Source organism: Zootermopsis nevadensis, unplaced genomic scaffold, assembly GCF_977971745.1.
Source record: "Zootermopsis nevadensis isolate Lab colony 2312 unplaced genomic scaffold, Znev_1.0 Znev_ptg000002l, whole genome shotgun sequence".
Taxonomy (NCBI): Eukaryota; Metazoa; Arthropoda; class Insecta; order Blattodea; family Termopsidae; genus Zootermopsis; species Zootermopsis nevadensis.
In genome coordinates this window covers 11027341-11044110 of record NW_028259134.1, presented here as the reverse complement: position 1 = coordinate 11044110, position 16770 = coordinate 11027341, and the positions used below count along the sequence as shown (strand labels likewise).

The 16770-nt window shown below is 38.7% G+C and overlaps 2 protein-coding genes across 6 annotated transcripts in view; both read left to right on the top strand.

Moving 5' to 3' along the window:
* The window catches only part of LOC110832199 (cilia- and flagella-associated protein 298), a 101157-nt gene that overhangs the window by 56884 nt on the left and 27503 nt on the right, over positions 1-16770 (top strand). The gene's annotated exons all lie outside the window — the stretch shown is intronic.
* tipE (temperature-induced paralytic E) overlaps positions 5861-16770 on the top strand; it is a 38413-nt gene continuing 27503 nt past the window's right edge. The window contains exons 1-3 of one of the 3 annotated variants that reach the window (XM_022072001.2): positions 5861-6019; positions 10762-11772; positions 13294-13417. In XM_022072001.2, coding sequence (XP_021927693.2) covers positions 10823-11772; positions 13294-13399 — 1056 coding nt within the window. In that variant the 5' untranslated portion in view covers positions 5861-6019; positions 10762-10822 and the 3' untranslated portion in view covers positions 13400-13417. Of the gene's footprint in view, positions 6040-10442; positions 11773-13293; positions 13418-16770 lie in introns of all 3 variants that reach the window. The other 2 variants (XM_022071998.2, XM_022071999.2) reach the window with 2 other exon arrangements.

Sequence of the window (16770 nt, the reverse complement as noted above, 5' to 3'; positions counted from 1 at the left end):
TTCACTGTAAAGTATTAGAAAATTGTTTGCGATAAAATGATTATTCGTGATTTTTCTTTTATATTTTGCGATAATACTTAACCTCTTTGGCATTAAAAACGGCGGAGAGGTGCCAAAGAGGTCAAGCACAACTCAATCTATAATACCTTCGTTATAGGTCTGTTTCTATTTTAACGTTGAATCGTGTATTCTTAAATTCGTTAGATCCATTTCCGAAATATTTATCTCTTTTCTTGGCCACATTGTCGACAAGAGATATTTAGGACGTTTCCAGTTTACTCCACCCCTGCCCACCATGCGTTCCCATTGCCTATTTTTCTTAAGTAGTCTTGCAAAAAAGAGTTTGCTTGTTCTTAATCAGAGTGTTCCGAAAATATGTATACACAACAGTATGGTTGGTCGCAAGGCTAAGAACCTTGCACCGTAAAAAGGAAGATGTTTCGAAATCTCAATCAAAGCCTCGGACAGACGGACCTAACAGAGGACTGAATGGAAGAGGAGAATTGAGGAGGCCATGGACCGAATACGGACCGGAGAGCCATAGAAGAAGAAGAAGAAGAGCATGGTGGTCGCTTGTCAGTCGGTTGCTCACCGCTGTCAGCTGTGCCACAAAGCTGACGATGGTCATTTTGAACACCTACACTAGATTCGCTAATTCACCAAGTGCCAGTACTGACTTATGCAATGTGTTAGTTTATTAAAATGTATTTATTTCATTCATTGAATGTGTAGACATGTTTTTGGGACATTCTGTGTATTTTTCCCATAAACCGTAAATCGAAATTTAATTTTCCTGAGCTATGCTCGAGACAGCCATTTTCTGCTTTTCTCCATTCAGGGTGTTAGACGTATGAAGGATGGAAATGGAAGACTGGACAGTCAATTAAACTGACAATCTTGTGGGAATTATGCAGGCTTTGCAGGTTATTAATTCTTAATAAATTTAAGTAAGCAGTGCCCTCATAGGAGCGTCTGCCGTGTAGAGGAAATTGATTTTTGGAAGAACTGTGGTATGTTTGCTTAAAATAAAAGGCGATGCCATGTTAATTCCCTTGGCCCAGAGGTTCTTGATATTCCATGTTTCGACGTTGACGTGGACACATAGCATAAACCGCTTTCAGGCTTTGTCAATTTTTCGGAAAACTCGATTTGAAAGTTCGATAAGACAAGGGCGCCCTTATGTCTGGAATAGTATGGATTGATGTTTTCATGACGTCAAACGTCTTTCCACTTTCTATTCTCACTTTCTCAACTCTTTTTCCTTTCACATCCATTAATTCTGGCGTTAACAATGCCCGACAGAAATCATACAGTGCGTAATTAAATGGGATATGTCGCAAAACGGGAGTTTGTGAAGTAACGTACTATTATAGAGTTCACTTTGGACTCGTCCGTATTGAGTTAAGAACACTTTCTGATAGTCCTGTAGCGATAAGTCTTTCTGAGTTGTATTCTGTCTGAAAAATAATACGTTTGTAATTTGTCATCCAAATAAATTATCAGTGTCATTCATTTAATAGGAACGGCAGATTACATGCACAAATACATCGAATTTAGTCGTTGTGAAAAGATATGTTGATCGAAAACTCCTTTTACAGGTGTATCCCGATTTGCTTATCTTGTGAGATATACGCGATTTTCGTATTATTTTATTTTTTCCTGATGTATTTAATGGAGTTTTTAATTTCTTACTTCATATACAGTCAAGTAATATGATGATACTTGAAACGGGCGTAGAAGTAGGTAGGTGGTCGTGGACTAATTTTGGATACAGTCACGCTATCTCTTTGGAGAGGCTGAGGATAAACGTGGAAACTCTCCTTCAGGATAGTCCGTCTCCGAACCGAGATTTTAATCTGAATATGAAGCAGGAGAACTAATTTCTCGAAGACGACGTTCTGTCAAACACGGCAGGTGCTTGGCAGACTTTGTCGTCGTAATTACATTATATCGCCGGTTTCTGGGTTCACGAAATGGAACACAACTTTTGTAAAGTTCTCACAAACCAGGTTTCTCCAAAAAATCGAATAAACATTGCTATTCAGTTTACGCTTGAATTCAAGTCTGAAATGATAATTTTGCTAAATTAATTGCAGTGTAAAATATCGGTACGTTCTGGGTAAGCAATAATACTTAGGTTGCAGTTTCTCGACTTATGTCCTTTTACCCTGCCACCTGCGATCAATATCAACATTTAATTCGAATTTTTCTAATTCATTTTACATTTACGTATTTTGTATTGTAATGTGAATTCTCGGTAAATCGAAAGATTTTTCTTTAATTTTCTAAATATTCCAATACATTTTTGTATCTGAATTATTGCACAGATATGTAGAATCTAATTTGGTAGGTGAATATGTAGTTTATGTTAATTTATTGCAGTGAAATACTTATGTTATAGAGTTATGTTTCAAATACTCATTCTGGAAGAATCCGTCATTATTTGGTGGCTGTAATTCATTTGAACGATCATATTAAATGTAAATGTGGCCGTGTTTAGTTTTATATTGCACATGCAGTCATTTATGCATTATATGCATGATGTGGTTAAGAGTGTGAGGTAAAATGTAACTTTTAATTAGTGATTAGTCAAAATTATTCCACGCCAGACATTTGCTCAAATTACATATTTAACCGTGCTGAAATATTGGCATTTGTTTATATCGTTCTGTATTTAAATACTTAAGTATATTTGAAGCAGTTGCAATTTTTTGTGTTATCGGTTTCATATATGTGTTAACTGTTGATTAAAAGATTTTGCAATTGAATATTTGGTTTGTGTATATAAGTTCACCAACAAATGCACTATTAATTTATGTCATCACGCGTGACCTTGCTGAGTAGTCAAGAATGAATTGTGAAGTAGCTTTCATTTGTTTATGTCTAGCAGCATTTCGCGCTATGATTTTGTTACTATTTTTAGTCTAATACTTACATTTTCATGAACAAGCATCAGTCTTGAAATTAAGATGAGTATCCTGTGGTACTTACCATGGAAGGAATAGTACAAATTGCAGAAATATTCACAATTCAGTAGCCGTGAAACAAATGTCTGCAGAATACAACATGGCCACCTGGTGCAACTTAACTGCCATCTACCGGTTTCTGAAGTCTATTTTGTATTTTGTCCTGGGATCAATAGTATATGACTGCTGCAGAATCGGCGCGGCGCGGCGGGAGTTGCCGAGAAAAGCGATTGGTTGACTGAGCTGCGGAAGAAAATTTCTCATTACTTCCTTGTCTTGTAACCTGAAGACGGAAAAGCTGCTTTGCTTCTCGGAGGATGTTGTATCTTTCAGCGCCAGAAAGTACAAGTGTTTGCTATTTTTCACGGTCGCCTTTCCTAGCTTAGCGACTGACGTAATAAATGTCCATAAAGTAATTTATGCGACGTAAATTACAACGTTGTGAAGAGTCGAACTAAATACAGGACCATTCACATATTATCACGTTATTTTGTCTTAAATGTTATTATAACATTCCACCAATGCTCGTCGCCACATTTTACTTTGTCTTTCGCTTTTGAATTATTAGGATACTACAGGACCTTCTATTAATATTATAAGTTAAATGATTTTATGTGTTTATATTTTCTAAACTATTAACGGATAGCAATTAGTTTATTTTTCATATTGAAGATTCAGAATTAAAATTTTCGTGATGAGCAGGTGGACAAACGTAATTTTCCTGTTATTAAATTTCGTCAGTCTTCAGTAACAAATTTCAGTAATCTTGAAAACGACTTTCGAGTTTCAAAATCAGTTGGAAGAAATTATGGCACACGCTGTAATCTTTGTAAATTGTTTTTTATGGTGCATTTTAAAGAGGTTTCTGTAATTTTAATTCTTTTTAATGGTTATTACTCCATTTCAGGCTGCTTGCTTTGTAGCTTCATTAAAAAAAAATATGCGCGGTTAAGGTCGTTCTTGTTTAGTAACCAGTAGTTTGTATACTGTATTGTCAGTAGTACTGATTCTTGAGTAAATTTACACCTAGTTTAAGCCTCTAAAGAGACTGGGTTTGGGCTTTTGATCAGACCAGGTTAGCTCAGTGGTAGAGTACTTGTCTTCAGCTTTGCCACTGTTCTTGCTGAAAGCTGTGTTTCCCCGTCTCTCCAGGAGAATGCTTGGATAGCTCCTCATGAATGGTCCGTGGTCTCTTATTTCCACGTTCTTAACCACCTTTCATGAGCACCTACTTAACTTGCGCTCTGTGCATTGAGGCGTGAAATGAAGGCGTTGTGGGAAGTTGGAATGAATCTCTCCGCGTCTTGTATCTCCAAAAATGCTGAATGATTTTCGATAAAGTTTGGTGTTTGGGGTTGTAGACAAAAAACTGTTGGAAACGTTTTTGGTTCTCATGGATCCAGTGTAAGTACTACTATGCATGAAGCTCAAATTTATCTTTATTGACTTCTCTCCTAAAAATTGCCACATAAATAATATTATAGATCTAATTAAAATCTACAACCTGCATATTATTTAAGGCAGAACAAACATAAATAATTTATACTAGCTGTATGATACCTGTAGTGCTAATAGCGTTACAACAATAGAATTGTTTCTCCAGTGCATGAACACCGTTACCTGTGAGGTATACAAAGTCACGAAGAACGAATTTAAGAAGCATATATACCCAAAAATGGAGCACACGTTTCCATTTCTAATTCAGTAGGAGTACTTATTAAACCTATATAAGAGACAGTCGCGTCCGTTTTGTACAGTGTAATATGATTTTGGTGAAATCTGAAGTTCTCATGACGAGTATGTAGACGGCCGTCCTTGGTGTGTTGCGCCGTGTAGTCTAATATATACTGACCGGATCTTGGAGGAGCCTCCTTCATCATCAGGCTTATCGCCATCTAAATGTAGTTAAGACATAGTGGTTTGTAATTTATCCCAGTTAGAAACGTTTTTCAGAAGCTGAATACAGTCAGATACCAGACCATCAAGATGTTCCAACTTTGCCCTGTATGATTTTCACGACGGGGTCGCAGTTAGGTGAAAATGTGTGTGCAAGTTGGTGTATCATAGAGAGTTTAGATTTCCGACACGATACGATTCTAAAAATATGTGGGCCCTTGTCATGAGCAGCTACCGATGAGGATCACGACCCCAAGCCGAACGTGACAGTGATGATCAACGATGCGATTTTACACCTGACACTCATGCTACTTGACAGTAGGCCTACTAATTATTAGGCCTGGTATTATTTTGAGTGTTACAAACCTGTAAGAAGTTAATGGCCATGAATCTGTAAAGTATTTCACGTGTCCCGTTTACATGATTGACAGATAAATTAGGAGAACAGTTGAAGATGGCTGCTGCATTCTGTGTCGTAACTGCGAGTGAATTGATATAAGCAGCTCTGAATGACCGATGGAGGAATATCCTCCGAGTGGGGAATTGGGCTGGAGGCTAACACTGTGTAAAATTTAGCGTGTTTCTTAGAAGGCAAGGAATTTCGTGACTAGCCGAGCGATTATTAGCTTTTGGAGTTCTTGTGATGACTACTGGAAACGTGTTATGTGTGCAACGCTATGTATATCCGAGTTTGTTAAAACTTCTTATGAAACAATGGCTTCTGAAGTTGGCTTTGTGTATTTCTTTTTATAGTTGTATTGTAAATTATTTACATCTCTCGTGTGCAGTGTTAATGGACGAATTTGTTGTTTGATCCGTTTCTGGAAAGAACTTCCTCCTCAGCGTTAGATTTGTTTCTGTTATGTATGTCATCATCATCGTTTAAAACTCTCCACGGAACGAGGAGTAAGTTGAGTTTACAGAATTTCCCGCCAGACAGCCGGGGAGCTGTTGTAGCAGGGGGCAGGTCGTCTCCTGGCGCTATCTCGACGCTGTTTTATGTAGGCGTCGGGGCAGTGCAGTGTGTGTCGCTGTGCGGACAATCATGGGGCTTTTAGTAACGTAGCGTTGAGCAAAAGTAGCTGTCAAACTCAGCGGCAAGACCTTTGAAACCGAACCCGTCCATCTTTGAGCACAACGTCATCGGTCATTTCTGGGTATACAAGCATTTACTTAGGTGACAAACTGAGTATTCATGTTTGTTTGTCATGTCAAGATACTTCTTTTCGTGTGCGTGTAAGATGTTTGCTTGTCGCAGAAAAGGAAAATTATTTTGTCAGCATGTGGCATTTTACTCGTAGTTAAAAAGTTGTTTATGTTCATGTGCGATGTTTTTTTAAAATTGCCGCTGGAAATTTTATGTAGGAGAAGTGGTTCGAATTTTCGTATGGTTATGTGGGAAGAAAGTCATGATCTTTTCGTTGGGGACTGTGTTTCATTCCAATGGCATTGTGAACTGGTTGGTTTGTGAGTTGTATGCAGTAACACTTTTATTTGAGATTAATGGAAATGTTAGTTGATTGTATTCGCTGTGTGTGGGTGTTACCAACTTGGTTAGAATTGTTGGCTAATTCAGAACCCTTCTTTCATTGCTGTTCACTGAGATGGATTCATGTGTTGCCGTGGTATTTTGTCGGTACAGTTTGTCTTACGCATTGGCGGTACGGCACGGGCTTTTCGCTATGCGCGATTACTGCGTCTGTTGTTGCATTTCCTAGTTGTAGCGGCACAGCCGCCAAATATCCTTAATGTATGAATGTAATATTTCGCAGAGCTTAGGTAGGAATAGTTGGAAAAATATATATATTAATTTATGTAATTATATGTACCTATAATATATAACTGTGAAATAATGCATTATTTAGAAGCATATAGAACATATATTTTTGTAAACAAGTTCAACTAATCACTGTATGTAGTCCTCAGTATTCCAGAATTTAGTTGGTATATACATCACTGTTTTGAAATACTGTCAACTTCCGTACTGTATATGAATTTGTTAATAACAATTCAGTCCATTCATATCAGTAAGTACTTAACAATAGCCAAACAAGGTCGGTTACATCCAAGCACCAAGAAAGAAAGAAAATCTAGATCCAAATCATACTTCACAATAATTTGTACAGATACGTACAAGCTCAAGAGGTTAGGTTAAATGTAAAATATAAAACCAGAAAGGAAAAGTTGGAAGAATTGTTAAATTATAATTAAAGTTATGGAAACTCCGATAGCGAAGTACAGAGAACAGTGGAAGTGGGAGAGACTGCATTTAACGGCGGAAACAGAGATAAATTTAAGGCTATGAAGATTCCCAGGTAGTGCCCGCTCGCCCTTTTTGAAGCCGAAGCAAGTCTAAATAACATTTTAGAATTCAATCCTTACCTCAGAGAAAACACAACACTTCTCCATTGCGAAGATACACTGATTAATGCCTTTTAAGAAAATAACCCGTGTTTACGCTGAGAGTCATAAGAAATTCATAAATACGAAATACAGTGTTATTATTTGTAGAGCAAGCGGTACATATAGTTACCATTGAGCTTCAAACTGTTAAATAAAGTACTGTAAATCTTACGCATAGTTTGTTGGTTTACTGCTGCTGTATCATGTTTGTCTAAGTGGTCAGTTCTCTTCTTTAGGGTCGGCGTACTCTGACCTTTCGCTACATTTCAGTCGAGTAGCTAGTGTTTTAACCATCGTCTTGTGGGAAATGCAATGCAAATATTTTAAAATGCTCCGTCTGTATATTTTGTGTCTTATTCCTGTGTGTCGATCGGCCTTTCTTGAGATGTATGTTGTTATCCAAATCTTGACAGTCTGTATTCCATAGTTTTATTCAGGATTTCAGTATCTGTAACATCATTATCGTCCTCTTTTCAGTCTTAGTGGGTTCATTGTGTCTGCTTCTTTACTGTATCTCTTTTCTAGTTTTCTTGCACTTTCGATCTGTCTGATATCGAATTATTTTGTCTTCTGTATCGATTCAACCAAAAACGACTGGTTTCTCCACCTACGTAAATGTGCCTTCCGGTATTTCTTTCCTTGTAGATCTGCAATTAAATTTTCTGCATTGTTTATCAACTTCTTATTTACCAGCTTCACTATCTTTTCTTTGAGTTTATACGTAGAGTGTGCCGTTGCTAATAGCTGATATTTCGAGTTTTAACGCAAAATAAGTTCGTCACATTATAAGACATGCCATTTGTCAGTACACAGAAATATACATATTTAGGTTTATTAGTCATGAATTAGTGAAGAATCCGGCTAATCTATTGCTATGTCACTCTTCGCTCTCAGACTGATGCTGGTAATGTTCTTTGGTAGGTTGTTAAATCCTCAGTACTTTGTTTCGGAAGACATGAGACTGGTTTTAGAACACCGAAGAAGTGTTCGCCTGTAGTATCTGTGGAAACTGCTGTTTGGAAATGTTGATTGAATTTGTGAGATTTCAGGTTCTCACGGCAACGCGTATAAAGATGACTGTCTTTTGGGATGTTGCGCTGTGTAGTGTGGTTCAGGTTTGCCGACTGATTTCTTTGTCTGGATGATGGAGTTAGTAAGCACCTCTGAAACGTCGGTAGACTTCTGCCGGACTCCACGGTCCTCTCACTGAATTGTTTTCGAAGAGTGAAATTGTGCCCGGTCTTGATACGGCGACTTATTTGATGAGAGCATCTTTGGTGTTGATGAGCTTTGATACTCTGACGCTAACCATGGGCTATACCATCCAGTGACAGTTGAATTAGTGTGCGTTTGCTGATTCCATCGAGGACTTTTTTATATTCATTTTGGTTTTGGAGCGAGTAAAGTTTTATGGGAGCACGAACGTGTTAATTGAACATATTAATGACAGTGCTATTTATTAATGCTTTGTTGTCCTTGAAGCTGTAGGTGAAGTTTTGTTTTCAGAATTTCTGCTCATTAGAGGTTTTCAAATATATTTGTTACAAAAATTATCTTCCGCCATAGGATTAATAGATCCCAACCTTCGATATGCAAACTTTATAACAAGTGAAAAGAAAGATAATAAATATAGGACAAGTTATCACAATACTATCGTTTTATGGTTTCGAATTTTAGATACTTTCACGTTATTAATTATATAAGGTACTTCAAGAGCTTAAAATCATAATATTAGAGATGAGGTTGTTAACCTGGCCGAAACGGCGTCTTTGTACGTAGAGAATCATGAAACTTCGAAATCTAATCGTTTCAGAGTATCTGTATTATATTTCCACTGCATACATTATACCCATATTAATGTAAATTATTTCCGTCAAAATCTCTTCCAATCGTTTCGGATAATAAGTCACTTGTGAAAGGTGTTTGTAAGACAAAATCCTTGTCGCCAGGCATACAGCTCCTGAATGAGACGTAATGAACTTTGATTATTTTACAAGTTACATCATAAAAATACACTAAATCGTAAACTAAAATTACTTGTTGTATATCAGCGTGAACATTACATTGCATCCTGAATGCATTCAAACTTTCATTTGTTCTCCGGACACAAATAAGTGGGTGTGGAGTAATTAAATTTCTGATTGTTGTGCGTAACAATGAAGAATTTGTAGAGAGGGCGTGCCTATTGTTTATTCCGTTTTGAGGGGGCGGCTTGCACCGCCTCCTGCCTCATGTATTGATCAACCCCCCTCTCCCCCCGCTCCCAACAGGCTTTCAGGCCAACCACTCGGTGGTCTGTGCACCGTTAAATATTGCTTCCTGCAGGGGGGTTATAATTACCCCGTTACGTCTCGTGGCTGTCGCACCCGATATACAGGGGTTTATGTTCAACTTGCATACTCGTCTTTGATAATGTGCAGTTCAATGAAATATTTTTACGTGCGTTTTGTATCTCACTCCGGAGAATGTTTGGATCTAGAAGGGCTGACTTTAGTGGAGACAGGAGAGTAATTGCAAATCCAGGAATTGTGTGACTGTCACGGGTTACCTGGAAGGCGCTAATACAAACTGAACCTGTAGGTCGTATGAAGCATACAAGAAATACATACAGAATTTTGACGGAGAAACATTGTACAGCGGCTAACTGGAAGACTACTTATTAAAATGAATCTTAGGCATATATATTAGGCTGTGAACTGGATGGTAATATCTCAGGATTGTGTCCTGTAGAGAAGTCTGGTGTTAGTGAACGAGCGTCTTAGTAATCGTCTTAATTGAACTCTTGATTTTCAGTGTATTAAGAAAAGGAAAGTTGCATTGCCACAGTTTTAAGTCAAGGAGATTGTGTGCACTGTGGAATACAACGAAAAGAAACTCGTAGGTGACCGAGAGTTTGCCTTTCTTTTGTAGGGGGAAGTAGATCCGATATCTGCAGTGTAGCGTCTTGCGTGTTATTACATAGTTTCGTAACTACCATAACATATGTTGCTAAAGGGTCGGGAGGTTGTAAGTAATGCGGATTGGGTCCAGTTTCCATAGATACGAAGGGCGAGTGTCGTGGTAATGAGCGTTTGAGATCACTGGAGTGGATGTGTAGTGTGTTATGAGCGGTTGTTGTTGGTGTCAATCGGCTACTGCACATAGGATCGAAATTAATAGGATAATTGAATATTTCAGCACACTGTAATACAGAAATGGAAGAGCGCTGACACATATTAGGATGGGTAGTCTGTGGCGGTAGGGTTGTGGTATGCCCACGAGATAGAATGCGGAGCGCACGATTGGCAGTGGACAGACTCCCGGAAAGACAGCGGACGGGTCCTATGAGCTCACGAAGAAATCCACTTGGATGAGACTGACGTGGCGACGAAGTGTGTAATCAGAACGCTCACATATAACACGCTTCCATTATGGATGAAATAGAGGTCCCGCAGACAATAGCACAGAAACTACTGTTCTACACCACTGCTTTCTTCATTCTCCTTGGTACTTTCAGCCTCTTCGCCTTCCTCTTCCTGGTGCCTTTCGTGATCGATCCGGCCTTCACTACCATCTTCATGCAGTTCGACCCGGTGGCCGCCCTCTGCCAGACGGTTGATACCGAAACCAGGCAGGGCGCGTCCAATTGCACTTGGAGCTCGTGTCGAGAAGGCTGCACTAAGGAGGTGTACGAATGCACCCAGATCCGGGTCAACTACAAAATTCTACCAGAAGTTGAAAGAGAGGAAGGCGAGGAAGAGAATGCCGAGGAGGACGAGGCAGCTGAGGGGTCAGGAGACGACGACATTGTTGCTGAACTTCATGAATATCTGAGGTCAAAAAGAGGTGTTAAGAACACTGCGAAGAGCCTGAAAGTGGTGCACACTAGTTCGAGGATGTCAAAGAGAGCCATCCGAGAGTACGATTATCCAAACGAAATGGACGAAGACGAAGAAGAGAATTTGAGTGATTTGTTGGAGCCACCAGAGCCAACCGGACTCATGGGGAGCGATTCGGAGTGGTATTACACAAAAGCAAAGTTATTCCCGAATGTGAAAGGGTGTGGATATCCGCCTATGCTCAACTGCAGCGTCTTTGTGAAAAAGTACAGTGAGCCGGGTACCAACTTTTCGTGTTACTACAGCAAGATAGATCCCGGACTGGTGATGAGTGAGTTGGACATGTGGCAGGTGTACATGAACCTGGTGTACGCCATGGCCATTCCTATCCCGTCCTTCATCATTTCCGTCATCTACCTTACCATCGCCTACTTCACGATCTACAACGTCTCTGAAGAGGAAGCACTCGTGAACGCCGCCGACGAAACCGTCGACGGGGATGCCTGTGAGATTGCGGTGACGCCTGTCCCACCGCTCACTAGTGGCGCCATCACGCCGGTCAGCGACATCTTCAGGGAGGACCTGGCGAGCTTTGGGCATCAGCTCAAGGTGGCAATGGCCGATGAGATGAGCAGAGAAAGTGTAGCGGATGCCGTCCCTGTTATCGCCAATTCAAACTCCATTCCTGGGTGAGTTCGTGCACTGTGCTCACTAGATGCACGCTTTGTGTATAGCCAAATAGCCAACTGTTCCGACAAAGAATCTTGTTCAATGTAATTGGCTGTGTTGGCACTAATATAATCTTTAAATCATAATACGTGTTGGTTTAGATACTATGCACTGTGTTTCGGGGAATGTTGTAATGACTGCTTTCTTAACTCTGGTGGTACGGGGAGTTCCAATATGCACATCCAGTGCCATCCACATATGATTTACAGCAAAATCACAGGGCACGTGAGGATGCGTTTTGAGGAATATTGTGTCTGGATGCTGTCGCACCTCATTATCGATACATGGCATATCGCGTGGATTTATCGAGACTTAGCGAAGGGACGCATTGCAGTTGAAAATTTGCCTGTTAGTCAAACTGATACATACATTTAAAACTGATGACAAGAATATATAATTCTGTTCTCTCCTAAAATGGACATTAATAGCGATGCATTGAAGACACTTGCCTAATCTACTCTGCAGGCTCAAAATATAATTTACCATTTCATTTGTTCCTACATAGAATGGTCCTCTGTACCAATAGCGCGGTTACAGAGCCAGTAAGTTTTTTATACCTTTGACTTCAATGTCAACTCGTATTGTTTGGACTGTGAGCTTACCGTTTTGTCTGTGTGTGTGTGTCGTCAAATTTCTCTTTCCACTAGTTCATTCTCTTGATTTCCTACAATCGGTAAAACAAAATGTCGTACTTAAAATAGTGCCCCGAAATTATGTACGGTAATACATTTCCGAATACAGCTTTTGTTTAGGTAATTTCGTTTTGAATTCAAATATGGCTCCGTGCATATAACCCCGCCCCCCCTCTCGGTTTGGCAGCAATAACTAACGAATAATCGGTGGCAGGCAGCATAAATTTGATGTGAGGATTCATCATGAAGATACGAATAGTGTACAAATAATGTAAACGACACTCTGCAATTTGAAAAATGCGACTATGGCGACTATAGTAAAACTTTGAGATTATATCTGCATAAACAATTTTAGTCGGAAAACATGAAGGCGTGAGAGATCATTTGGGAGACGCAGGTTGAGATGAGGGGATAATATTAACATTGATCTTAAATGAATAGGTTGTGATGTAAAATTTATTCACCCGACTCGGAGTATCTGCGAAGGCTAAGTGGACATATGGGTTCCGTAAAAGGTGAAGAATATCTCACCCAGCTGATCAGCCTTCGTCTCAATCGAGTTAGATATGTACAGTTTAATCGATAATGGTTATCAAACGGAAGACTTGTAACTCTTCTAGAAGTGCATGCATCCCCGAAGTATTATATAATGCAGTCGAAAAATATTGCTCTGAACGTGTGCTAGATGTCAGCTCTCTGGCCCTCACAGTCCGTGAATTTTGCATGAGGGAGAGTCCGTCCTAGCTTTATTGATTCTCGTGTGGATGATGATTATTGGAATTCTCCGTACTGATCGCAGCTGTCGTCAATGTGTCTGTGTCGTGGGCATGTTTGTTGTGTCTTTCATAGTATTGGAGTTAGTGTAGACTCAGACTCAGAAGGTGCCCTGACTTACCTCCAGCCAGGCTATTTACCGCCCAGCAGTGGGAGAAGTCGCCTACCTCCAATTGCCTGAATGATGAATCACACGATGGTATGAACTCTGATATCTGTGATTTTCCAATGCTTCTGTAGGTATGCATTTTGCCAGTCTTCAATGCAGAAGCTTGTAGCTGTGATTGTGTCAACTAAGAGCTTTATTTCTTAAATGTTTCACAAACTGAAATTCCTCTGCAACTTCTGATTAGTACTACTTTATGAAACGAAGTACACATTTCCCACTTCACTCTGCTGATGTTCATATTTAAATGACAGTATTGTAGATTTTATATAACAATGAAGTCAGTCTCTCGAATTTTAAATCTGTCATAAAACTTTTTGAAACATACGCACGCTTCATATGGCCCCATAAGCGTTTATCTTGAAAATTAAGATGTGGTTCAAAATCAAAATTATTGCACTAAAATGATTAGTGTATAATGCAGCTGTACTGGAATATCTGGCCTAGTTCTAGTGTACAGTCAGTCAGGATTTTATTATATTTATATTTCATAAACGTATAAAATTGTCGTGAAAAATTAATAGTTAAAACAAATATGTTTTAGAAGCTTGCGTTATTAAACGGTCAAGCATACACGGAACATTTTCTTTATATTTTCAACCACACATTCATATTCCTAGCCTTTAGCTGGACCATATTTGGAAATTTAAATATTTTATTCTGTACAACGCTCCGTCGCACATCTAACTACAAGCATCATAATAAATACTGAAGATGGTTTGTTTTGATAAATGACATGACAGTCAAATTATAACGTGGTCAAACCCTTCTAAACGGTTTACTTCGAAAGGAATTTTCACCGTAGTTCAGTGTGCTTTAACAAAGGGAGCCACAGCGAATTTAAACACTGACGTGTGTTGTGGTCTGTTTTCTGCTCAGGTGCTGAAAGAGAATACTTGCTATAAGTACATGTACAGATCATGTGATGGCGAGGTTAATAACAATCAGACAACTTGGGAGTTTAAATATGGAAATTCAGCAAAGAAGAAATGAATGTTACTATCGAAAAACATATGATGTAGCTGGAGAGATTTGGTTTTTAAATCGCACTGCTCATAATCTCAGTTTTCTAGTGTACAGGCAACTGAATTGAAAGTTTTCTTGCCCTGTTGTCACGAGTGGCCCACGTTTATAGGACGTTACATTTCCTCCTTATATATAATTTGTGAGATGTGATTCTCTAAAGGTTCGTGACAATAATTGATTCCTTATACCAAATGGCTACTATGTTGGACATCATACATCCTTTACGGTATATTATATATACCCATCCTTTCAGGAGTTGGCTTTACTTCTCTTGTTTTCATTTATCAGTTCCTTATACTGACAGAATTTTAATTGTTTTATTTTGAGTTTATTAGCGATATGGATGGAACCTTTTAGTACTAGGTCCGTACGCTGATCACTGAATTTTAAAATAAGTACGAAATTTAAAGTACTTATAACAAAGCGAGAAGCCGAGAATAGGGACATCTGGAGAGCTCTTTTTGGGTAGAGCAATGGACCTGTCGTAAGACAGAACACTTAATAATAATAATAATAATAATAATAATAACAAAGAAGAGAAAACAGTTTAGCACTGAAAGCATAAGAATGGTGGATATAAATATTTTGAAGGCTAACGCGGAGTTGGACTGTACAGTTTATTCCAAATCATTTATCGTGGCCTAATACCCGTTATTTAATCTAATTTTTGATATTTTAATTGTTACATATATAATGACATTTCTTATTATATCTGTAAACATACCATGGTTTCTGGAGCATCGTTTTGGAGATACTTGTTTGGTCACGTGATGAGTCAGCCGAAAAGTGTAAACATTCTTGAAGTCACCTACGCTTCTGCATTGATGAAGAAGTGGTGGAGGGATCTAATGGCTGCATGGCGTTTCTTATTTCGCTTTTCGTCTGTTATGTATAGAATTATGTCAACGTACTTTTATATATATTTTTAAATTCATCGTGCGTTTGACGCATCTGTTCTTAAACATGTTTTATCGATATTTCTCATTATTGTGTGCTGTTGTCATTTTAGACTCTGATACAAAATATAATTATTGTGGCTTGATTTGAGGATTATTTGTGCTGTGGTTTTAGTACAAATGTTCAGCTTTCATTTTACGTAACGCATGGGTATTGATGTGTCTCTTGTCCTTCATTTTCCTTACTTTAGAGATTTTGGAACTTCAACATTAGCGTTTCCTGAGAAGAACGCCATATTATATTAGATCCATCGAATCAGTGCGACATACAACGCAAACAAGACAATTATGAGTGAATGTAATATTTATACCTTCTTGTACTTTCATAACTATTTCCCCAGAACTGAAATATTCGTGATTTCTTAATCATTTACGTCCCAAATTAAACTATGCAGGATTCAGTTTAGTTGCAGAAATACTGGAAAGATGCATGCTTACAACGTCCATTAGACATGGTGTAATATCAGATCGTTGCTAAATAAGGAAGGCTTATCGGATAGAAATATTAACCTAAAATAGCCTACATTAATTACTTAATTAAGTTTTATAAATTTTATATTAAACATTTTTTGGACTTTATATGCATTTGTTGAAAAAAGACACGTAAGTGCACTACCTACTGATTTTCGGTATGCAATTTTAATGTGGGCATATTGCTTATGCAATAAAATTATTATTTTGCTTTGCAATTCAAATATATTTCTGTGTTATACACCGGTAAGCAATAAACGTTTGGTCGTATTTGATAAATGAGAAGTAATTGTTGGTAATTTTTAAATCCAGCTATCTCTGATTATAAACTTTTATACAAGTTACTGTCGTTTGTTCTCAGTAAGTGTGAACTGAATGTTTCGTAAAATGAGGTTGTCCTTTCTCGCCCATTGGATAGGCTTAGTTTTAGCATTGTGTGCAAGTCGGTGCAGCGTTCGAACAATTGTCGGTGGCATTTCAGTCTGGTAAGTCCACGTTCTTTGTATTCCTGTCCAGCAATTGCATTCGTACGTCGATTCCGTGTGTCCCGTAGCTGCAGATATTCTGCCAGCGTTTCCCTCTTGTGTAAATCGATCCAGCAGATGTTCAGTTGTTCGTTGGGTAATTACTGAAGTGTAGCACTCTTGTGTGCTGAGGCTGTATGTAACTCATTGGTGCGCGAGAAGGCTGTATAAAACGAATTACGTACAGTGCGACGACGAGCTGGTCACATCCCTTAAAGGAAGGTTTATTATTAGACCTCTGAAACGTCGGTGGACATTCATCATACTACACGGCGCAACAACCCAGAAGACAGAAGGAGGTCGCGAGCCGTTTTGCGTGTTCCGCTAGAAACAGACACTGGGTTTGACATTTGGCGTTGTAGTGCTATTGATCAGGAGCCCTGAGACAATTTTCACGGTAGTATAAATA